General features: G+C 36.7%; 1 protein-coding gene across 1 annotated transcript; it reads left to right on the forward strand.

The window, feature by feature from the left end:
• Positions 1–6591: 6591 nt before the first annotated feature.
• Positions 6592–15040, forward strand: LOC131727739 (3'-5' exoribonuclease 1-like). The gene is made up of 7 exons (XM_059019000.1): positions 6592–7046; positions 7401–7570; positions 8378–8597; positions 9126–9209; positions 11840–11949; positions 12785–12899; positions 13932–15040. The coding sequence occupies exons 1-7, from the start codon at positions 6960–6962 to the stop codon at positions 14172–14174; spliced, it is 1029 nt and encodes a 342-aa protein (XP_058874983.1). The 5' UTR covers positions 6592–6959; the 3' UTR covers positions 14175–15040.
• Positions 15041–24476: the final 9436 nt, after the last annotated feature.

Consider the following 24476-nt stretch of genomic DNA (forward strand, 5'->3'; position numbering starts at 1 on the left):
TCAATACTTACATTATGGATTTTATTAATGGTAAAGTAATATTTTATGCAAGGACTGGGAATCACCAACACGCTTAAGTGTAATCCCGTTTAACTGTATAGCTAAATATTTTTGAAACAATGTGCCGTGTTGGAAAATATCAATTTTGCCAGGGGATTGCGCATCGCTTCGAATATCTGGGCCCATATCTTCTACTTTGGAAAACATGCTTCCAGAAGCACATTAAAGAAAAAAAAAAGTTCACAGTGGCACCACTGTAGGTCATGAAACTTGATGGTGACCTTATAAAAGCTGTTTTTGATTAAACTATGTTTGACTTCTGTTACAAAAAATAGTTATTCATTATGTTGGCCTACTTGTTCACTGTTTACATAGATAAGCAATTTAAAGGCAATATTTGAAACAGTTTGCTGCCTGAGACTTCTCTGTATTCTCAGAATGTAAGTCATGGTAGCCTTTTCTAGCGCATATTAATGTTATGGTGCAGTTTGACTGTTTAACATTGTACTGTTCATAAAAAAAACCCAAATTAGGAAAATGTGTTATACTAAGTTACTAGGTAAACTGACCATGCTATAATACATACCTCCACCTTGTGATATCCTCTTTATTCTGTATTGTACAAAGTGAAATTAGTGTCACATGAGCCACAGCTTACTCGGCTGCAACTTTTCATCATACAGACAGCAAGTTGGTTGTGAACAAGTAGTTTTGAAGCTTTCTCTTTTATATGTCAAACAAACATATATTGGTCATATTAGGCCAATAAGAAAAGCCTAAGCTGAAGAAAGTATGATAAATGAACTGGGTTCATGGCAAAACAGATACAATCACAGCACTCTCAAGAAAGCACGACATAATAAATAAGGGTCTGTTGTGTTTGTGATTTAAAATGATAAATAACCAGATCTTTTCCCCAAAACTATGGATTTGTATCATGTTCATTTTTAAATGATCATCTCTATCACATATGTTCAGGAAGCAAGTTCAATTACACTTTATATATATATATATATATATATATATATATATATATATATATATATATATATATATATATATATATATATAATTAATATAGGGATTTATATCGAAACCTGACACATTCTTCACTTATCACCAGAATTCTCTGTGTCTTTCTTTTTTCTTTATGCAATGTAGCATCCTTTCTAAAAATGTTAATAGTAGAAGCATAGCAAAGTGTAGTAAAACATAATGAAAACATGATAAGGCATAAACAGTGTAAAGCATATTTAAAAACAAACAAACAAACAAAAAAACTTACTGTGCAAATTTACTGTGGTAAACATTTAAAAGGGATGTTTTCAAGACATCTATCAATTTTGGTCTGTACCTTTAAAATAAGATTGTTCAATATAGAGCAGCAGTCAGGACCAGGTCTGAGATGAAGTTAACGCACATAATTCATTTAAAAGCTTGTTAGAGTGTTGTATCTCATCCTGCCCCTCTCTGCCTCTCTGTTCGCTCCTGTATTTATCTTCTTTTAGAACCTCAGCTACAAACGTACATCTTTAAGTCTTACTGGAAATGTAATTGTAACTTAACAATGCATCTCACTGTAACCAAATTAAGGCTCTTATTAAAGAAATACATAAATCACAAATCACTAAAACACTGGAAACTTTTCTATTAAAGTTGGTAAAGACTTGTCTAAAATTAGACAAATTTAACAATTATTTTGGATATACATCTAGTTTGCAATAAATATGCTAAACTAAATAATTAAACTAGATCCAAATGAAAGTCTTTCCAACCACAGCCAGACAAACTATATAAAGATAAAGCCAATTGGGGCTTTTATTTAATCGAAAGCAAAGAGACAGAAAAAAGGCAAAAACAATTATTCTTATTTTTTTAATTTAGAAAAGCAGATTCAAAGTAAAAAAAAAAAAAATCCATAACTGCTCTCCTCATTATAATCAAAAGATAGATGATCACCATAAAATTGCTAATAAAATGTATACAGTTCCAAATGTTCTCAAATTGAGTTTCTTTAATGCTTCAATTATAGACTTGTACAATTATACCTCAAATTGATGGAAATTACAAACATATAACCAAATTTGAGGTATTAGATCATTTCAATGAACAGTTTGATACATATTTTGGTCTGATCTTAGGGATTCTTTATGTGAATGCACGGATTTAAATTAATTGTTGTGTTCTATGAAACAAGGCCATAACTCTGCTTTCTTAGCCAGGTAAATAGCTTTATTTTTGAATAATCGGCTACCAATTACTTTATGTTGTTCTGATTATAAGTTGTTAGCCTGCATTTACGCAAATAAATTAAAATAAAGGCACCGCTAAAGTTATCAGTGAATCCCAATCAGTTTTTATTAAAGGTATTCATAATCATAATCACATATGTTTATTATTAGACATTAGATACAGTGGTTTTATTCTTTATCTTGACTTTAAAGCCTTTGACACATTGGAACATCCATTTGTATTCAGAGCCTTAAATCCTTTGGGTTGGTGAAAAATTAAAAAATACAATTAAACTAATGTGGTCCACTGTGTGGTCCAGTGGTTAAAGAAAAGGGCTTGTAACCAGGAGGTCCCCGGTTCAAATCCCACCTCAGCCACTGACTCATTGTGTGACCCTGAGCAAGTCACTTAACCTCCTTGTGCTCCGTCTTTCGGGTGAGACGTAATTGTAAGTGACTCTGCAGCTGATGCATAGTTCACACACCCTAGTCTCTGTAAGTCGCCTTGGATAAAGGCGTCTGCTAAATAAACAAATAATAATACACAATACGCGTATCAATGCCCGTGAAGCAGCTTCTTGCGGACACTTCCATCCAAGCTTCTCTGAACTGAACCGTTGGCCCAAATGTGGATTAGAGCAAATGTTACCTCATCCCTGCAGCAATCTGGCTCATGGTGTGTCTCAATCAACAAAAATATGGCAAAACAGAATAAACAGAAATATTCCTTGCGGAAATGAAACCTTCACGCAGGCGTGGCTGTTTGTTATTTTGTCGGCTTACGAACAGCCGTCATGCATTTGGTCTTTCTCAACCCGGGTCAAAGCGTGTTGGCCCACATTCTGAGGTGGGTCGCTGTGACCCAGGCCAACCCGGGTACGTGGTTTCACACTACGCGGGATTGTGACCCGGCTAGTCAGAAACCGGGTCGGGACCCGGGTAGGAGTGCCAGTGTGAAAGGGGCTTAAGATTCTAAATCTGCCTTTGTAAGATCTGAGAGTAGCGGGCAAACTATTCTCTGACTTATGAGAGGGCGTGAGTAAACCAATTTGGATATATCATTAGTAATTGGTTAACTACAGCAATAGCTGGCTGTTGGGAGCAAATCCCTAAGGGAAGTGACTAGTGAAATGTACTGTTCAAAATTAAGCAGGTTTACATTTACTGTGGCCGACTACTTGTAAAGTGACACACAGGCTTGGTATACGGTGTAATCCCTGATAGCCTGTTGTTCTGTAGATTAGAGGGAGGGTTGAGTTTATTTTAGTTTCCTTTCTTTCTTGTAGAGAAATGCCCCGTATTTTAGCTTATTTTATGTATTGATTTACAATTGCTATAAATACATATTTACTACTTACTTGGTAATTAAATACCTGTACTGTGTTAGCGGGTGATAACCCACCCAGTAAACTACTTGTCTTGCCTTTTTGGTAAAACTAGTAAGGTTGGCAGGGATGGGGTTAAATCTATCCCTGCCAGCAATCACAGGTGTGGCTGTGTTTGGAAGTCTGTGGTGAAGGTGAATGTCCAGCCTACAGTCGCTTATTGTATTGTATTGTTTTGTTTAAACCATTTATTTTGGCCCTTGTGCCTGTTTATTTGTTCCTGTTTTTGTGTAATAAACTCTATCTGGGTCTCTTTCCTGCCTGTAACAGCTTGGGCAGTGACGTTACCCTGTCACACTATCCTATAATGATTTTCTATGCAAATTCAAACTGTCAATTACGAACAAGGAGTATATCAAACTTATTAAAGCCCTATTGTAACAGGGCGAGGTGCCCTGTACATTCATTTGTTTATTTATTTTCAGAACGAGGGTTCCCCCTCCGCCCCTGTGTTATTTTGTGTTTGTTTATTTTGATGATTTATTGTATATATGACGGCGAGCACCGTATGTTTTGTTATTGTTTGGGATTTTGACGGCGTAGCAGATTTATTTAGTAGCGTGGATGGGAAACCCCATCCACAGTAGTAATTAATAAAACTCGTGCAGATTGTGGCCGAGGGGTAATAGAATAATTAATTGCAAGCTAGTTAAACCCCTCGGCCACGATATAAAAAGGCTGCAGCTCTCTAGCTCCGGGTGGGTGTTAAAGGGGAGAGAGCGAGCAGAGAGACGGAGAGCGAGAAACTTGATTTCAGTGATCAGTGAAGGCTATTGCCCAGCCTGATCGCGTTATTTTTGTGTTCGTGATTTGTTTATGTTTAAAACCTTTTATTTCGCTCTGTGAGCAAAGTCTTTTTGTTTAAATATTTATTTTATTTTTGTTTTGCAAATAAAAACGGCAGCCAGCCGATTGTTTCTTTTGAACTGCAGTACTTGCCCTGGTGTCAGTTTATTTTTCCCTTCCTGCTTCTGCCGTGACGTCAGACCACTAGTCACCCTGTCACACCTATCCAATGCTTTAGTCTTTCTCATTTGAGGTTCACTTCAGTATTATAAAGTTAATCCTACTTACCACATCTTATTGATTAATGGCTTACACTTTCTGAATCTTTAGAAGACATATTTTATTCCTGCCCTTATACAATTGGAATTCATACTTGGCTGTCTTTAAAAATGCCATAATTGCCAAATTTGTTGCATGATGGCATTATACGGTATTTGAATGCAACCCGTAACACTTTATTTATTGTGAATCTTTTTATTTTGTTAGCAGCATTTTTTAAGGTGGTGCTACACTGAAACCGGCTCGCCCCATATCAGGGGCAGAGCACCTATACTCCAGCAAACAGGGCTGAGGACCCAGACTCATCACTGCCTGGGCCGCCTGCATCGTCAACCAGGAATGTCAGCCAGCAGCCTACCGGGTCCGGACCTCTTAACAGTATAACTCGCTGCCACTGCTTTTCACAGACGACACAGACGGCTGTCCTGCCATTTCCGGGACTCTGAACACCTCCTCAGGGACGAGAAGAACTTAGGGGTGAGGGGGTTGTGTAACAGAGAGTGCAGACGAAATCTTTGCAGCCCGTTTGTGTTGCGTTGCAGAGCTGTCAGAACGCACCATGTGAGTGAACACCTGACTCCCCCATAGAAGTGTATGGATACAACTTTGCACCAGAGTTGACCCCACTAATCAATAACTACAGGAAGCGTTTGGTTGCAGTTATTGCTGCTAAAGGTGGCGTAACCAGTTATTGAGTCTAAGGGGGTGATTACTTTTTCACACGGGGGCATTGGGTGTTGCATAACTTTCTTTAATAAATAAATTAAATATGTATCACATTTTTGTGTTATTTGTTCACTCAGGGTCCCTTTTATCTAATATTAGGCATTGGTTGAAGATCTGATAACATTCAGTGTCAAAAATATGCAAAAATGCAGAAAATCAGACGGGCAAATACTTTTTCATGGCACTGTACATAGGAGTTGGATTCACATTTGAAAAAAGCACTTACAGAAAACTACAACAAGGAAATGGTTACAGAACATTATCAAAGAAATATGGAATACCAAAATCAACAATAAAGAACAAAAAAAAAGCAAAAGCCACTGAACACAGAAGAGGTAGGCATGTAGACCTCACTGCAAACCACTTTTTAAGGAAATGGCATTTGCAATCATCAGATCTCAATCCAATCGAAATGCTTTTGACTGATCTGGAAAAAGCAGTAGACAAGCATTGTATACAATCTGTCTGAGCTGAAGGAAATTTGCAAGACAGAATGGGCCCAGATTTCACCAATAAGATGTAACATGCTGGCTAAGAAAGATCATAAACATCTGAAAGCCATAATAAAAGCAAAAGGAGGACACTCTTAATAAAGAGTATTTGTTAAATTACTAGAAATGGCGTATTTTGGCTTTTTGTTTTATTTAAAAAGTGGTTAACGTTTACAAAATGCTTGTCCTTAATCTGTTACCTTGAATTACCACATAATAAGCATAGACTGCCAACACTTTTGTCTGTCTGTGACTGTGTCCTACATTTATTGTTCAACATATAAGCATGCATTTCAGATCATTTCTCTCAGTTAATGGCCCTTATCTTTGAGGTAGATCTCTTCCTGTTTGTCTTTTTTATACAAAAGAGTAATAAATTAAAATAAAAGATCCCAAATAAAAACTTTATAAACGTTTTAAAATAAAACTATGTGTTATTTATTTATTGTAAAGACATAACATAGTTTAATCCCCTGCGCAGTATATTGGTATGGTAAAGCATACATGTTAGTAAAATATAATTCTGAAGAAAAAAAAAAAAAAAAAATGCCATGCATTCGGTCTGCCAGAATACTAGGGGGGCGTTCTTTAAGTTCTCTCCGTGTCGTGGTGCCCTGGAAGTAGTTGCATCTGTTCCGCGCGTTGTAATTTAAACAGGAAATAAGTAATTGCCCAACTATAAAGAGCGCATTTTAAAATCAAACCGTTTTTAAACTGTTAACAAAAATGACAACTGGCAAACAAACGACAGTTAACGGTAAAGTAAAGTGGAATGTAATTTCAGTATTTGCTGTCATCGAGGACTGAGACGTAAATGTTGTTTCTGTGAGAGATGCGCAGGACGAAAAACTTGGAAGCACACATTGACTGAGGCAGCTGGGAATATAGCGCGAATGTGTCAGTCCCAGTCATCGGATGCACGGTCCAGTGTTTGAAACGATTTTTTAAAAAAATATATATTCTTGACAATACAATAGTATTGTTATTGTAATCGAGACAGACTATTTATTTATATCTGGTGCTGTATCAGCACACCGACGAAGCTTTCTTAAGTTTTGAAAATGGAGGATCAAAAGGAGAATATAAAATATCAAGATGAAAACCAACCAAAACATAATGTTCAGGAGAAACGTGACACAGCTGCTCAAGTAAGTGAATTGCTTAATTGTTTTGCCTGTACCAGTGCAGGTTATTATTATTATTATTATTATTATTATTATTATTATTATTATTCAAATAATTACACATATGTATGATAAGTAACAGTACATGCAACATTATGGCGTTCTAGATTTTGGCATAGGGTTTTTTCTCCACACCTTCAGCAGTATAAAGTGTGCAAAAAAAGTATGCCACAGTCAGAGACCCCGTTTCTCAATTTCTAAGGTACACAAAGTTGAGTTACATTATTTAAAACCCTTCTGTGTCTTTAACAATGCTTGTGCCTGTTTAAAAGTCACACAACAAGCCTTCTTTTTTAATACAAATGTTTTGTATTTCAGGATAAACAATGTTGCACACCTGATGAGAAGGAGAAACCCCCCTCTGCTTCCAATAAAAGTGAATTCAGTGATCCTGTTTACAAAGAGATAGCTCTTGCAAATGGCCACATCAACAGGATGAGTAAAATTGAGCTCAGCGCCAAGCTTGCAGAGTTAAAACTTGAAACCAGGTGAGCACAAGGTAGTGATAGAAAGCAGTGTAGTCTTCAAGGCATTTGAGATGTTTGTGAAGCATAATTAGTGTTCCTGGAATCTGTATTGGGTCATTCCATGCTAAATGGGTGATTTCATTCAATGAATTAATTAATTTTATAAAGCATGCCATCCACAAACATTTGGATATTTTAAATGGAATTGATTGAATGATAGCTATAGGTATGAATTTTCATGAATGTCCTAAATTACATGGTCTGATTCTCCAAAATCTATACAACATGCAATTCATTGGTGACAGTGTCAGCGAGGTGTCTTGTTCGACAATATATTTCTGAGCTATTCATGTTATACCTGTCAATCTTGTCTGTCCAAGGTCAGAAACATCCATACAGGGTGTTCCATAAATAAGTCAGGCATCATGTGGGTGTATCTGCTCTGGTGTGAAATGCCTTTAAGCAAAGAAAAACAAACTCCGATCATTTTGATGTGTGTTGCAGATTGTCAACAGGTTGTGGCAGTCCGATTTTAACAGACATCCTTCAGCATAATATATGATATTGCTTTCAATTCCAGACTTTTGGACGACCCTGTAGGCAACCTTGTCTTGTCCATTCCATTCAAATGCAAGACTTTGTTCCAGGTCCATATACATGTAAAGTTCAATGAAATAACTAAGTAACTGAAAAAGTCTTGAAATGGACTTGAAGGCAATTGTTGGCTATACATTGCTACTGCATTTTAATTTATTGAAGGCATTTCAATTTCGTATGCTTCAATGAACCAAAAGCTGACCCATCTAACCCATACAAATTCTTCCTTAGGGGTGTGAAAGATGTGTTAAAGAAGAGGCTCAAAAGTTATTACAAGAAGCAGAAACTGATGCAGACGGTACAGACTGAGAGCATCAGCAATGACACCTATTACGAGTACATCTGTGTTGTGGATTTCGAAGCCACGTGCGAGGAAAGCAATCCACCAGGCTACCTCCATGAGATCATTGAGTTCCCTGTGGTCCTCGTCAACACACACACACTGGAGATTGTAGGTGCTGCTGTTAGCATTGTTTTTTGGTAACAAGACCATAGTGCTGCACAAACTGATTATTTGAATTGAGCTTTCGACAGAAATCAGGCGGGGTGAGGGTCATTGGTGGTGATCGGTCTAATTTACCATTCAAAGTGATACACGTGAAGAAACGGCTGCGTGGATGTGTGGCGATTGCTGGTTTTATTACTCTGGAGAACAGCAATCCACACAAATCTAATCGGTTGTTTCTTCATTTGTTTAACTTGGAATTGTACCCCGATCAATACCAATCACGCTCACTGAATAATCAAGTCATCGGTTTGTGAAGCTCAATAAGACAAGATGATAATGTTTCAATAAATGTAGAGAATTTAACCTGGATGTTTATTCCAACTGAAGGGTTGGGGCAATTACCTAATTTGACCAGTAGGTGTTCTATTAGACATACTGGTAGATATTTTAAAATCATGTGGGACTATTGTGGATGCTCCAATTACTGAAAACTTATAATTTGTAAAATGTTATTATGTATTTTGTGAACAGGAAGATTCATTTCAGCAATATGTGAAGCCAGAAGTTAACAGCCAGCTTTCTGATTTCTGTGTCCAACTTACTGGAATCACACAGGTAATTTTGCAATTTGTTTCCGAGCTACAGCAAGTTGTATTATCAGTGTTGGGAAAGAACACAGTACATGTAGTGCAGTACTGTAATCTCATTATATTTTTTCAGAGACTTGTAACTGTAATGGTTCATTTTTCAGATAGTTACTTTTAGTTACACTTAAAGAAATAATAAATACATTTAAAAAAATACATATATAATGCATAAGTTGACATCAGAAAGCACTTCAGAAATGCAAGTCAATTACATCATCTTGCTAGAAAATGCCGAAAGAGGAGGGAAGGAGCAGGTTCGATAACTGGAGTTTCAAAGAATATTTTGAGCTGCAGCCTGACCAAACCAAAAAAGAAGTATCTGTGTAAAATGTAAACTGTGCCTGAGAAGCAACTATTTGTAAATGTAAGTATTTAAAACAAATTTCAAAGTAATACGTTACTGTAACTAGTTACATCTTTATTCAAGTAACTTATAACTGTAAAAGATTTCTTTTTAGTAACTTCCCAAACACTAATATCTAGTGTTATTTCTTAAGGGTTATTGCAACATTCAATTTATTTGTACACTAATGAGTGAAATGTAATTTATCATTATTTAACACACATTTAGCAGAATGATTTGGGTTGAATACACATTACAAGACCGCTTTTTTGGTTTCCTTCAGTATAAACTTTAAAACAACTTGGAACTTCTAAAGCTGTCAGGTGAGTTTAGTTTAAATTAACGGATAATTCCTTTATTATTATTTATTTATTTATTTCTTAGCAGACGCCCTTATTCAGGGCGACTTACAATTGTTACAAGATATCGCATTATTTTTACATACAATTACCCATTTATACAGTTGTGTTTTTACTGGAGCAATCTAGGTAAAGTACCTTGCTCAAGGGTACAGCAGCAGTGTCCCCCATCTTGAACCCACGACCCTCCGGTCAAGAGTCCAGAGCCCTAACCACTACTCCACACTGCTGCTCTGACAACAGCGAAATCTAACAAAAGTATAACAATTTGCAATGCTGTTATATCATAAAATTATATGTAGAACTGTAATATTCCAGAATAATAGGTTTTGAAGGCCTTACTTTGCTCCACTGAATTAACTAATAAAGCAGAAGATGTCAAACAGTAGTTAAGTTACACATTTTTTTACACAGTTGTACAAAGAAAAATAACTCAGTTTTGGTTTTTATTTATTACTCTCATAATAGGAAATAGGAAGTTGGGCCAGTGTTTGGAAAGCGTGAAGCATTTCGAATGACATAGCTGCATCTTTATCCCCCGATTCTGACTAGCTTGTCAGATCTGAAGCAGCACTTTACTTGAATATTCAGCTAGTTTCTCTGCACTACAGAAAATAATATTACTCTGTACTCCATACTGCTGTTTTCACATGGCACTACTAAAGTCTTCTCTTGTTGATCAACCAATGAGCACTGACACAGCGAAATGGGCAGAGATTTGTGACGCATGCCAAAATGAAAGCTCTGCCAATCAACATGCATGTGATTATAGTGACACTGTTGGCCAATAGAGGCTAACAAACAGAAGCAGCATGAGCTGCACTGAATGAAAGCTAGATAGCGGGTTAAGGTAATGGTTGATTAAGAGAGGAGTTACTGGGGGGCTGCTGTGGCCGCACAAAATCCTGCTGGTGGCTGCATTTGAGAAGCATTGTCCTAGCCCATAGAAAAACCAGAAGTAAGCACTCAGTCATACATCTTTTTTGTGTGGTCACAGGCCTTCTCGCTAAAATCATTGATCTTCAAACAAGAGGGGATTATTTGTTTGCTTTAAAATATATATATATATATATATATATATATATATATATATATATATATATATATATATATATATATATATATATACATATATATATATATATATGTTTGTGTGTGTATATGTATGTATATATATATGTATGTATATATAATATATATATATATATATGTATATATATAATCAAGGTCTTTCAACATTTTATAACAAATGGGGGTATCTCAGGGTTCTGTTTACCATGGGCACAACCAAAGTACATAAAGCAATGGTGTCAAACTCCAGTCCTCAAGGGACGCAGGGTCTTCTGGTTTTCATTCCAACTTAAGCTCTCAATTAACCCAATTGATCTAATTATTTGTTCAATTTGATTTTTCATGGTCTTTTACAGTTGATGGTTTTAAAAATGCACTTGATTCAAGGTACACTACCTGTGAAACATTTTGAGGCCTGAAGAGAAGTGTTAAATGTGTCCAGTTAATCAAATAATTAGACCAATTAAGTAACTGAGAGCTTGGGTGGAACGAAAACCAGAAGACCCTGCGGCCCTCCAGAACTGAGTTTGACACCCCTGACATAAAGGCTTCAGTTACAAACAATATAATAAAACTATTTATTTTCAATTAAACAAAATCAGATATGTACGAGTCCACTGCAATGCCTTGCTTACATCTTTTCAAAAAACTCACATTAATGCACATCAATAAAACAACCTGACATCTACTGCCTTGTTCATGGTTCTAACAGCTAATAGATTAATTTACATTTTTTTTCTCAGCACAAAGTTAATTTTATGGAAACTAAACCTTAAAAAACGTTTTAAAATCTTAGTACAGTACTTGTGTTTCTTATTTTTTCAGGAAACTGTTGATAAGGCTGATACCTTTCCTAATGTGCTTCAGAAGGTAGTGGATTGGCTTAAAGAAAAGGAGCTAGGAACAAAGCATAAATATGCAGTGCTGACAGATGGGTAAGTTGAAAAGAGAATGACAGGGGTCTGTCCAAGTTCCTGGAAAACAAAACCTTTATAGCACACTACCTGCAGATTCTAGGAACAGGAGTCTGACTTGTCCCAAGAGTGCAGCAAATCCAGTGTTGGGCATCTGCTCACAGCGTCTCTTGAGAAGTATTGCTCACAAGAGGCCTTACAATGTTTGATCATCTGCAAAATCTGTGTCTCTCAGATTTTCAGCCACAATAGTAGAGCTGGTGTGGCAAACAGGTTGTAGACTCTCAGATAGCATGTGCTTCTGTATCCAAGATTGTACTAGTTTACAAAAGTCTCAAAAGTGAACTATGTCACTTTGAACCAGTGTTGCTCTTATTTGTTGATCGAGTAGGATTACTGGGGTTGGATAATCTATATGTAAGTGTTCAGTGTAAATTATTTCATTTGTGTTAGATCTTAATACCGCTGCCCTAAACTTTGTGAACTCAGTTTCCTGTTTGTGGTAATGTTAAATTGTGTACCAATTTATCATTATTATAGGGCAGGAGCAAGTCTTTATTTTCTTTTGAAATTGTCTAATGTTATCTTAGATCTAACTTATGAAGAGCATAAACATGATTTCATGATTTGTGCGTCATCAGTGATCTTTTGATCTGCTTGTAATTAAGAGGAAAAGCATCTTTTAAAAGCATGCATTACACATTTGTCAAATTGTAGCAGCATAGTTATATATTGTTTAGAATAAAGCCAGTGTCTCTCTGTGTTTAGCATGTTAAGTTTGTTGTATGACCTATTTTTTTTCTTTGCTAAATCTTTTCCTTTTTTGATTTGTATTTTACTTTTTTATGTGTTTTAGATCCTGGGATATGAGTAAGTTCTTAAACATTCAGTGCCATATAAGCCGTATCCGGTATCCTCAGTTTGCCAAGAAATGGATAAATATACGCAAAGCCTACGGGAACTTTTACAAGGTGAGCCTTCTCTGCTACTTTTGTATGCTTTCCTTCATTTACTCATGCCCTAAAATCCTGACCTGAAACCCTGCTTTTCAGTCTTCTCACGTGTTTCATAGCTTAACAACATCTTTTTTTTTTTTTTTTTAATTTGGTTTTGCAAGAATTTTGGAATATATATTTTTTTAAGTTCTCAATAGTGGTTCATTGCATCAGCCTTAGTTTAATTGATCAAAATTGCTGCGGCCCCAACGTGAACTTTTCACCTTTTACTGCAGTCATGAGCAGTATTTCTAGCGTCTGGTGTCTGTGGATGATTTTTATGTGCAAGCATGGAGTTTGGAAGTGTCTACTGTATGTGTCTGATTTTTATATTAAGGGCTTCTGTTTTTCTGTGTTTTTAAAAAAAAAAAAAAAAAAAAAAAAAAAAAAAGTTGGGGTTTTTACTTTCTCTACATTGTCAAAAAAATGGAATTGACCAGTGTGACAGGGTAACGTCACGGCCCAGGCAGGCTACCTGCAGGAAATACAGACCCAGAGACAGAAAGCTGCGGTTTAAGCGTGTATGCACACGATTATTAAACACAGCAAATAGATACAAACAAAACATGGCACAAGGGCCAAAATAAAGGTTTTAAACAAAAGAACAATACTTGTAGGCTGAGCATTAGCCTTAACTACCACATTGCAAAACCATACAAAAATCACAGCACAAACACTCTCCCCCAAACTCCTCCAACAAACAGGATTTTACTTACGTTTTATACTCCACTCCCCAATTAGCACTCAGTTACCAAATTGGGGAATGGCCACACCTGTAATTGCTGGCAGGGACAGATTTAACCCCATCCCTGCCAACCTTGCATTCCCCCACACACTATTTACACCAGCAGGGCTTCTACCCTGTCACAGCCGGTTTTGCCTGAAACAACATGTTTTATCAGTTAAAACCATAAACCGTTTTTCTAATGTAGCAGTGCTGAGAGAGTAATAGGCAACTTTGTGGGAGTTTGTGGGAATAATGCGAATATGCGACCATGTTATCCACAGGTACCCAGAACCCAAACCAAGCTGACGACCATGCTGGGGAACCTTGGGATGAAGTATGATGGCCGGCCTCATTGCGGGCTGGATGACTCGCGGAACATCGCCCGGATCGCCATGCGCATGCTGCAGGACGGCTGCGTGCTACGTGTCAACGAGAGGATGCATGCCGGCCAGCTGATGAGTGTGTCTAGCAAAGCACCTGTAGAGGGTGCTCCTCCGCCACACTGTCCCCATTCCAGGAACTAACAAACCAATTTAGACAAACTGCTTTTCAGGGACAAGACCGTGAGGCCTTAGTGTACATGATGGTTTTTAACAGAATTGACTGAAAGGGAACCTCGTGGCTGGAAAATTGGTGTACTGTCTGATCACCATGTTGGCTGCCTTTTAAACAAATATAGTTGCTTTTAAATTTCCAGTTATCAATTTAAAATAAATTCACGCTCTATATAAGCAGGTAACAAACAAAAAATGTATTTAAGCTTTGCTAAAGTAAGAGCTATTGGTGCTTGAGGTGAGCTTCTTGTTTTGCCTTTTGGAATGTACTTGCGCCCCATAGAAACATGGGTGTTTCTATTATAAGGGTCATTTCTTGTCCTGTCATCCTAACTGGCCCCATTCTACTGCTGTAATTCACTGTTAACATTGTTTTGTGGGTAGACTTTGTCCAGGGAACGTAGGTCCTAATGTTTGCTCTTCTATGTGAAGTTTGATCTTTTAACTCCCACAAACCACACTGGATCTCACTTTGATGACCCAATATCAAGTACTGAACTGTAAAGAAAACAGCCATGTTTCTGAAGTGTTACAGTGTTGGTACATAGCAACCCCACTTTGGAAAGAAATTCATAAAAAAAATTCTCAGATCTTTGCCTTACATAAAAATACATCATTTATTTTTTTGTTGCAAAGATTAGTGCAAGGTAACCATATGTTACATTGCGTCAAATAAACTGGCCTTTACATTGTTCATTGTTCAACATGGTTCAGTTTTTAATTAGAATAAATACTGAGATGAGTTTACATTATTTTTGTTGCCATATGTATTTTTCTCTTACAATATGATATTTATCCAGGATACTGGAAATAAATAAAAATGATCTTTGAATGAATTGCTTGTTTTGAATAACGCCAATCCCCTTTACTGTGTTGATTTCACGACATGCAAACTAGGATTAATTATGGTAAGTACCTTTACATTTACTGTACTCCTTAATAAGTATTATTTCTGTGAAGTATAATGCCATGAAGTAAGTGCCAAACTATTGTATCTAATGGTTTAGATAAAGTTTAAGCAGCCTACAACATTGAACAAAACAAAAAAAATAAACAACTGCCATGACACTGTGAAGAGAGTAGGTAAGGAAAGCCTCTGCAGTCAGAAAGACACACAACCTGCAGTTTAACCCTTTGATTCCCAAATTATTAAAATGCCAATAACAATACTTCTGTTTAATAACATGAATGCATATTAGTTGATTTAAAATTAGGATACCAAAATACTAAAGTGGTGATACATAAAAAAAAAAGAGCTGGTGCTGTTTTTGCCACTTTAATAAAAATGCATTGGTTTATTGAAGGATCAAGGAATTGGTGACAACACATTAATTCAGGGAAGTTTGGTGTAGTCAAATGCAAGCTAAGTCAGAGTCATCAGAGTTGTAACTGTTACTTGTGAAACATAAGTACTGTGAAGTATTCTAAAACGAAGCCAACCCAATGCCTGCTATCACCCACTTAAAGGCTGACTGGTCTGTCGTTTCCTTATTGATACTCAAACTGACCAATCAGGAGGACTAAAGATCAACAGGCAAACACCCAGTGTCACGCCAGCTGTCTCTTCTGTTAAACATAAGCATAGGTGTTACCAAGCCGCTGAGCCCTGGGTGTGGATGCGAGGAAAGTACTCAAACAGGATGGCAAAGGGTTAGAGAGACAGTAGCTGTGGGTTTAAGAGCTGGGGCATGCATTTCTTTACAAAAATAAATAAACACTGCTCACAGAGCAAAATAAACAGTAAACAAAACAAGCCACAAACACAAAACGATACTAAAGTCAGGCTGGGCATTCTCCTTCACTGGTTCATATAGCCATAAAACAAACAACACAGTCTTCACTCACCGACTCCCTCCCAACACCTCTCAAACAAAGGATTTTCTCCCCTTATATCCCATGTGGCTGGAGCCTAATTAATCATCAATTATTCCATATAGGCTCCAGCCACTTTCTCACATGTTTTTGGCAGGGATAGTAATTAACCCCATCCCTGCCAACCACCACTACCAACACGCAAACCAAAGATTATTTACAAGCAGGGCTCTGCCCTGCCACAGGGTCTCTGAAGTGTAGAGATGAACTATCCCGGAAGATTTTAGACTTTCCTCCCTAACCCATGGGACTGCACAGACCAATGCAGCTCTCCTATGATTCCAGATTTGCATAACTCAACCTGCAGTCCAGGTGTCGCTGGGGAAAACCGAAAGAACACTTCAAATATATACTTATTGCAATTCCAAGAATTGAATTGCCATCACTTTGTTTTTCAGATATTGGCAACTCACTAGTTAAATGTAAAACAATAACTACTAGCATTTCCATCTACAACTGACACTAGTTAGTAACTATTTTTTATTCAGAAGAAATTCTGTAGCACTAAGCTATATAAAGTGCAGGTCTCGCTGACAACTTAAGAGAAAGGTTGAATTTTATCAGATCTAGCAGTAAGGCCCCAGATTACCTTGACTTTACGTTTATTGGCACTTTGCATTAGAAGTTGGTTAAGCATTGTTCTTGGTGATGGATTTCAGGTGATGTCCTCTCATAAACTTTGTGCAACAATTCAATTTTACATTGACTATTGCCACATACACATATGATCTGCCTTTAGTTTTGGGGAAAAAGTGGTGGCTATTATGTTTCCTACTGGAGTTCCATATTAAAATTAATTAAATCAAATATGACACATATTTTAGCTTCAGTGGATACTATTTAAATCTTAATTTTGGAGAATTTGTTCCGAAAGTCTGGGATTCTTGCTATTTCTTCTGCGACTGACAGAGAGCTCTAGCCGTGTTCTATGATTTAGTGCTGCAGTATATGTTGCTTAGTTTGCAACTCTCCACTAGATGGCATTTAAACTCCATTGACAGCAGAGGAGGCCATACTATAGTTTCATTATCCTCAAACTCCCTTGCAGTAGTTTCAATAAATGTATTGCAGCTTCTTGACCAATTTAAGCCAATGATCCAGTTGACCATATACAACCTAAAGCACTCTTGGTCCCTTCATTTTAAACCTCTTGCACAGGGACCAATAATATTAGGCACACTGACTGGCACAGCATGCTGTGGTGTACTTTATAAAGTGAGCCCTTTAATTAGGTGGAAATTTATAGTTGAACCCTGTATATGACCATGACATATAGCAACAGTATGTGCAGAATAGTATACAATAACACGTGGCCATGCATTTTTAATTACAATTTAAAAGTGGTTCTGCAGATATATAGAAAACTGTGAAGCTGTGAAGTGTGACAAACATATGTACTGTACGTAAGTACGTCCATCTGCACTTTATCACCATCCACAGTGTGGTAATACAAGGGTTAACACTTCTTTGAGGGGAGCTACTAGCTTACTAACATGTTATTAAACACTGTTCATGTTCTGTTTATGGTTAGTTAATACATACAGTAACAATTTAAAAACTATACAAAAAGATACATTTGTCCACTTCCTAATTATATTTTCTATTTAGTATTTGTTATTATTTTCTTTCTTTTTTGTTTCTTTATTTAAACTTACAATTATAAAATATATTATACAAATGTTTTGCATAATGTATGTGTTTTCAGATACCTGAATTCTGAACTTATTGACAAGAAATCCTCTGATCATTTTACATGAAATTATAACACCTTATAACACTGGTGACTATTTAAGTACAATATAAAATGTGTTCCAATGTAAGGAATATCTAGAATCTAAACTGGGCTAAGCTAGAGCATTCACGATTTACTGCAGCATTTTGTTATGAGAGCATGGCAGACCAAAAATACTTTTATTGGATCTTTATATTAAGGTAATGCTTTTCTTTTTACTAAGACAACTTACAGTCAACCCATATATATATATATATATATATATATATATATATATATATATATATATATATATATATATATATATATATATATACAACTATCACATTTGGTAAACAAATATGCTATTTGTTAAAAAAAGACACATATTTACATGAAAGTGGTTTTGGTGTTGCTCTTGTGCCTTATACTGTATTTAACATTAGTATTTTTTTTGATGGAGGCGCTAGTGTGTCTCCGTGGTAATGGCACCTGTGCTCCCTCAAGCATGTCTATTGTCATTCAGAGAGGATTATAAGAGCGTACAGGTGGATGAGTTATTTGATGATGTTTTGGACTGTGTTTTTTCTGTGGTTTTCTTGTTGTCTGTTTCTGTCATCTTCTTTTTGTTCTTTTCCGTAGTTTTCTTGATATTATCCTGACCACTTCTGTTTTTTTTCTGATGTTGAAGCTCTTTTTTGTCGTCGCCTTAATTGGGGAAAGAAAAGTTGCAGGTTATAAGATGGTCAAAAATTCACTGCCTAGCCAGTTTATTAGGACCTCTCTACTCAATTGGCATTGGCCTGGTGTGGTGAAGGTTTTTCCTGGTAGGCCGGAGTTTGTTTAATCATTTTTGTGGATCCATGCTGCACTTGTACCCTAATGGTGATGGCTTCTTTCAAGACAGTAATGCACCCATTCACCATTGTACGCAAATGGTTTGAGAAACATGACATTACTATTCCTAGCTAATTTACTTATGCAATCTGGATTGCTAATCCACACTTGAACCACAGTGCAATGACTTTCATAGGCGTGCCAAGTATTGCTGCCACCCATTAGCAGACTCCTGGATACTCACAATAAAAAAAAAAACATTTTGAAAAAAGCCCAAATGTAAGGCCTGCCGATTTTCTACAGAGCTTTTCAGTATCTTTGCCTCTATTATTATAAGACCACACCCACCAAATTGGGTTCCTTATAAATATGTCTTTAGTCAGTGTCATGTCTTTGTTGCTCTGGAATCACCAAGGTTGTTATGTTTGCTAACAATTAAAGAATAATTAATTCAAGCAACAGAAACTACGGCCTTTGAACAAGGTATTAACCTACAAGTAGTCCACAACCACAGCTGTTTCAGAATTCATGAATTATATTCGTCAATTCTGATTTACCATTGCTGTACGTGATATTTACACTGTACAACAGATTAGTTCTGTGCAGTACAGACAACATTGAAGTCTATTAACACAATCAACTTTATAAACACCAAATATCTTAAATTAATGTAAAAAATGGCTTGTTTAATAAGGCTGTCTGGAAAATTGTTATTCTTTTTTTTATATATATCAAATCTCTTTTATATCACTAATTAGCAGAAGCCACTCTTTCTCCCTAATTCACTTCCAGTTCCAGTGCGTTTCTCTGAGGTGATTTTTTTTTTGGAATGAGGTATTACAAATCCAGCTGATGAACTGTATTCTTGGACTGGCCAAGCAAGCAATTTTAACGAGCTGACAAAAATAAATGAATGGCTTTTTAAATCATGTTGTAATTTCTAGAATGCTTGTTTTAACACAGGTTAAAATGGATTTGAACATAATGTGGAAATGTTTGAACAAACGTGGTGTGTAAACAGTGTGTTGTGTGCTGTTAAAGATTGTGAACTGGGTGAGTAACTATAATGTGACCTTAATGTTGCTATACTGCAGTGTTGACACGCTAGTCAGATGGGGTTTTATGTAATTTATTTTCACTTTGGGTGGAACTGAACTATGATTTCATGAGGATTCGATGGTATCTGATTTTATAATATTGTTTTTGTGTATTCTATTTAATTGTTAATGAAGTTTTTTCAAAAAGTAAAAAAAAAATAAAAGTAGATTTTTTCTCAGAAGACTTGACTGGACTGGAATCTATAGTTCTGGCAAATGTGTCTTCTACTCATAGCTTATGACAGCAGCCCTTCTTTGGCAAAGTGTGCATGCTGAGGAATGCCTCTGCACTATAGCAATGTAAAGCCTTTGTAAGTTTAAATTAGCAAGCCAGTGGTTGAGATCATTCGTATATATATAAAAAAGGTAATGTTGGTACACAAACATGTGTATAATTAATAAAAAAAGTATTATATCAAAAAGTTTCAGACTACAGTTCTTCAGCTTGATGGAAAAAGCAGTGCGAAATGTCCTGATATAATTGACTCTTTTAATCGATTACCTTTTTCTTTTTCATTTTGTACCATTTGGTCCACAGCAGTTTTCCTTTTTCAAATATGTGTGTTTACTTGCTGTATTATTCATTGTAAACTCAGTTGCTTTTCTGCAGGAGAATCCGCCCCTAATCAACAAGTCATCAGCAAGCACATAAAGGCTCTGTGTGTTATTCTCTCATGTTGCTTCTTTTGTTTCGGCCGCTCAGTCAAGCGCTGGGAATCCGAAATAGGAGTCGACCACTTAAAGCCTGGAGGAAGGGCTGCTCTCAACCATGGATTCCCTGAGGTTTCCCCCCAAGAAATAAAAAATATGTGAGTGGGGGGTTTTCCTTAACTGAGTGCTGAGCGGTTTGTATTTAGTTCTGTGGGGTGTGTGGTCGGGCTGCAGAGGCTGGGCTCTTTCCCCCAGCGCAATCATGCTCTAGGGGACGGGCCGTGTCTCAGATGCTCAGTTTCATTATTTTTTCAATATTTGGGGGGGTAGGTGGCAGTGCGCCACTGTGGGGTGCATTAATCATTCACTATTTTTTTTCCATTCATGGTTTGGTGGGCTTGTCTTTTGGGGGAGCGGGCTCATAGCCACTTCCTATCTGCGGCACTGGGATGCATGTAACTGTTCATGTTTTTCCAGCCGGCCTTGTGCAAGTAGCCTTTGCGCACCCACGGACGAGGCCTCCGGCCAAATTTATTATTCACTCGGGCCCTGAGCTCCCATCACAGTTCACTAAACCATCTGCGATTGCTATCAATAAATCTCACCCATGATGGATTCTCCACACATCTTCAACTATTTACCTACCTTTAATATCAGTGCTAACACTGCGTTTCTGCATATTCTCATCTGCTGTCCCATTCTCCATCTTGTCCGAAAAAGGCAATTGTGTCAATACCTGTTTGACAACACAACACAAAGTGATTAATAAGAAATAAAATACTAATGATACCTGTATATATGTGGGTATAAGCAGTGGCGTAGTGGTAAATAAAAAAGTGGGTAAACTCCCCTGTTTGGTGGAGTTGAGCAGATAGATTGAACAGATAAACATGAACAGATACATTGTGATTGGCCCTCAGCCAACCCCCCCCCTCCCCCTCCTATACAGTTATTTCCACTCTCAGGTGCTGTTAACAGAACATAAAACAACCAATCACAGAACGCTCACACACACAAGCCGAACAAGCAGTCCAGTGGTCACGCCCCCCCTGCTTTAACCCCAGGATTTGCATATCACAGGAGAGTAGAAATTAGTAAACTCTGTATCCCTTATATGAGAAGTGGGTAAACGCTATATTGCCCAAATTAAAAATGTGTAAATGCTGTTTACCATCGACTACACCACTGGGTATAAGGTTCCATTGGCCTACTCAAATAGCAGCTACTTCTACTAGTGACATCTGATTAGGCAATAATGTACAGCACAGAAAAAAACAGTTTCACTTTGCAATTTTAATAACAGAGCTTTACAGCAGGGGTTTGCCTTGGGCCCTCTCAGTTGTTGTGTTGTGTCCTTAATTTCTTAATAGTGCTAAATAACCCAAGTACTAAAACGTGTTCATTTTTAACGTACATGTTAGTTTGCTTCTACATTCATATTTAATTGTTATTTGCTGTTAAATGGTGATGCAGCAGCATTACAAAAAACAGACATGCAAGCAAAGATAAATGTAAACTGGAATAGCTGCATTGTGTTCTTTTGTCAGAGGGGGTCTGGAACCTGCCTGCATAGATTGCAGGTTAATTGAGTGAATGTCGTGAGTTGGTCTGCCCCTTCCAGAAACTCAATTTTTTTTTTTTTTTTTTTTTGGTCATCAAAAGAACAAACTCAAGTTTTACAGATTTAATGTTCAATCCATTAGGTTGATATTAAGGGCAGGGTGTAATACTCGGCTGTCATTCAGCCCCAAGGTGCATTAATAAGGATATGTGGGAGCATTACTTACCATAACACTTTTTTGTGTTGTATCTTTTTCTTGCATCTGGGTGGGTTTCTAAGTACCTGTAATAAACAGGACACGGTGAATTAATGTGCAGCCTCTGAGATATAGCTTACATACAGATAAGAGAGTTACATTTTATGTCAAATGTTATATAAATATAAAGTTATTCTGATGTAAAAGGTGTTGTCATGATGTATTTGATGTTTATGAAAAAACAAGCTGCCATTTTAGATTTGTAAGTCTGTAATTGTTTTATCTGATTTCACTGTATGAGATGCAGTGACATCAAATCAGAGTTGGAATTGTTCACAGGTAATTTATCTTTAACTAAACACCACTCTTCTCTTTAATCTTGTGGATAATGGTCCTGTTAATAAAACTTGTTTCTTTTTGTGCAATCAAATGTGCAGTCAAACATATTTTTGTATTATTTTTGTCTGTATAATTGTACACTGAGAAGAGTAAAAAGCATGTTTGCTGTGACATATGCGTTTTCAAACTTAGCTTGACATGCTTATTGCATGAATATATTTACTAAAAGATCCCATACATGTTTTATTTACACTGGAACCAAATCTGTGAATTAAAAACAACAACTTGTTTTTGATTTTTTAAAGTTTAATCGTTTTAGAAGGATTCATTAACATCTAAAAATATATTTTTTAGTACAACATTGTAATGTGATGTGCCAACATTACAGTTATCAGTTTTTGACCTACTGTAAATGGCCTCATGGGAAGTTAAAAATCATCATACACTGAATGATTACTTTTCAAGTTTTTACAAAGGAGGATACGGACAATATGACCCACATGTCGACCTGTTCCTATCGCAGTCTTAAATAACTTTAGCATAACAGAGGCAGAAGTGTTAAAGGGACTAGGAGCTCTTAAAAATAAACAAATCCCCTGGGCTGGATGAGATCCTCCAATAGTACTCAAAGAGAAATGAAAAGAAGTTATTTACAAGCCGCTTACCCAAGATCATGCAACAGCATCTCTTGACACAGGGGTTGTACCGACAGACTGAGAATTACAAACGTAATACAGGTAACTACAGACCAATAAGCCTGACTTCTATTATATGTAAACTTATGTAAACTATAATAAGATCCAAAATGGAAAATTACCTATATGGTAACAGTATCCTGAGAGACAGTCAGCATGGTTTTAGGAAAGGTAGATCGTGTCTAACTAACCTGCTTGATTTTTTTGAGGATACAATATCGACAATGGATAATTGCAAAGCATATGGCACGGTTTATTTAGATTTCGAGAAAGCTTTTGACAAAGTCCTGCATAAAAGATTAATTCTCAAACTGAACACAGTAGGGATTCAAGGAAATGCATGCACATGGATTAGGGAGTGGTTAATGTAGAAAACAGAAAGTACTGATTAGAGGAGAAACCTCAAAATGGAACGAGGTAACCAATGGAGTACGACAGGGATCAGTATTAGGTCCTCCTCTATTCCTAATCTACATTAATGACTTAGATTGTGGTATAGTAAGCAAACTTGTTAAATTTGCAGATGACACAAAAATAGGAGGAGTGGCAAACACTGTTGCAGCAGCAAAGGTCTTTCAGAACGATCTAGACAGCATTCAGGACCGGGCAAACACATGGCAAATGACATTTAATAGAGAAAAGTGTTAAGTACTGCATGCAGGCAATACAAATGTGCATTATAAATACCATATGGGAAATACTGAAATTGAAGAAGGAATCTATTGAGTTTATGTTGACTCAGAAATGTCTTCATCTAGACAATGTGGGGAAGCCATAAAAAAGGCCAACAAAATACTCGGATATATGGTGAAAAGTCTTGAATTTAAATCAAGGGAAGTAATGTTAAAACTTTACAATGCATTAGTAAGACCTCATCTACAATATTGTGTTCAGTTCTGGTCACCTGACTACAAAAAGGATATTGCTGCTCTAAAAAGAGTGCAAAGAAGAGTGAACAGGATTATTCCAGGTTTAAATGCATGTCATATGCAGACAGGCTAAAAGAATTGAATCTATTCAGTCTTGAACAAAGAAGACTACGTAGCGATCTGATTCAAGCATTCAGAATTCTAAAAGGTAGTGACAATGTCGACCCAAGGGACTTTTTCGACCTGAAAAAAGAAACAAGGACCAAGGGACATTCAGAACAGAAAATAGGAGGCACTTTTTTACATAGAGAATTGTGGGAGTCTGGAACCAACTCCCCAGTAATGTTGTTGAAGCTGACACCCTGGGATCCTTCAAGAAGCTGCTTGATGAGATTCTGGGATCAATAAGCTACTAACAACCAAATGAGCAAGGTGGGCCGAATG

Source organism: Acipenser ruthenus, unplaced genomic scaffold (assembly GCF_902713425.1).
Source record: "Acipenser ruthenus unplaced genomic scaffold, fAciRut3.2 maternal haplotype, whole genome shotgun sequence".
Classification (NCBI taxonomy): Eukaryota; Metazoa; Chordata; class Actinopteri; order Acipenseriformes; family Acipenseridae; genus Acipenser; species Acipenser ruthenus.